Source organism: Monodelphis domestica, chromosome 3 (genome assembly GCF_027887165.1).
Source record: "Monodelphis domestica isolate mMonDom1 chromosome 3, mMonDom1.pri, whole genome shotgun sequence".
NCBI lineage: Eukaryota > Metazoa > Chordata > Mammalia > Didelphimorphia > Didelphidae > Monodelphis > Monodelphis domestica.
In genome coordinates, this window is record NC_077229.1 from 13,352,936 (window position 1) to 13,354,221 (window position 1,286).

The window sequence follows — 1,286 nt, forward strand, 5'->3', positions numbered from 1 at the left end:
AATAAAAGGTTAACTAAGAATGAAAGGAGGGAAACTCCAAGTTCTTGACTGATTAAGTTAAAATAAATGAAGGAGGATAATTCCATTTATAGAGTCCAAGGCTACATCTGAGACAAGATTCCCTATAGCCTAAGGGAGTTGGTGGATCAAGGCCTTGGATGAAAAGGTCTGTGTTTGAGCAATGAGGGAGTTATCTTTAAAGGAGAAAGCATAGAACAGAGAGTATGAAGCTCCCTGTAGGCCATCCCTGGGCACAACAGTGGAAAGGAAATGAAACAGAGAAGCCCAGGGGAAGGCAAAGGTCAGTCAAAGGTTTTTGTCTCACTTCCTCATCTCTTTAAATCATTGTGAGTCTTGGTATTATCATCAAATGACAGACAGTAGTAATCAGACTCATCTTCAGCCTGGACCCCAGAGATGGTTAATGTGGCCACCTTGTTGCTGCTGGAGCCTGAGAATCGGTCAGAGATGACCTCTGGTCTTTCCTTGTCCTTGTAAATGACAAGCTCAGGAGGAGTCTGGCTCCTTTTCTGCTGGTACCAATGAGCATACCTATCATCCAGCTGATCTCCTGCACAGGTGATGGTGACTGTTTGCCCCAGAGCCACAGACATGGAGGGAATCTGGGTCAGCACATAGGAGGCCAGAGAACCTGGAAGGAAAGGAGAAAAAACTTGTCCTGGTATTCAGCAACATAGATGGAGAGGAAGAGAGAGATACCTTCACTGCAATATCACCCAAGGTGAGCTCAACCTCAGGGTCCTGGAGGATCTGAGTCAGGAAATAGCACTGGGCACCCTACCTGTGACAACAGTGAGGAAAGGAAGAAGGAGAGAAATCAGAGCCATGGTTGAGACAAGCCAAGAGCTGTGACACCTGAAGTCCCTACTGCTGGAGCTGGAAGTCCCAATGCTGTTTTATATGCTCTCTGGGAGCCAGTGGGTGGGACTTCCATAGAGATCACTTCCTCTCCTCTCTCTTCATGTCCCAGTCCCCTCCACATACCCAGGTTTGCATGTCCCCAGGACTAGGTGAGGTTTGGGGCTGAACAACTCATAGTCAGTCCCAGGGACCTAGGAAGGAAGCACCTGCCCAATGGCCACACAGAGCAAATAGACTAAAGCAGGAACCTCAGGGATAAAAGTCCTTTAACTCATTGCCAGCCAAGATGAGTCACCAACCTCAGGCCAACAGCTCCCTCTGGAGGTCAGAAACCTCCTGGAAGGGACAGAAGACAGGCTGCTGAACCATCTGGACCAGTATCTAGAGCCCATCCTCTCACAGGC

At 48.4% G+C, this 1,286-nt stretch overlaps 1 gene segment (V, D, J or C); it reads right to left on the minus strand.

The window, feature by feature from the left end:
- Positions 1-329: 329 nt before the first annotated feature.
- On the minus strand, positions 330-880 carry LOC103102303 (immunoglobulin lambda variable 3-25-like). The segment is given in 2 exon segments: positions 330-652; positions 803-880. Coding segments are annotated over 2 exon segments (369 nt in total).
- Positions 881-1,286: the final 406 nt, after the last annotated feature.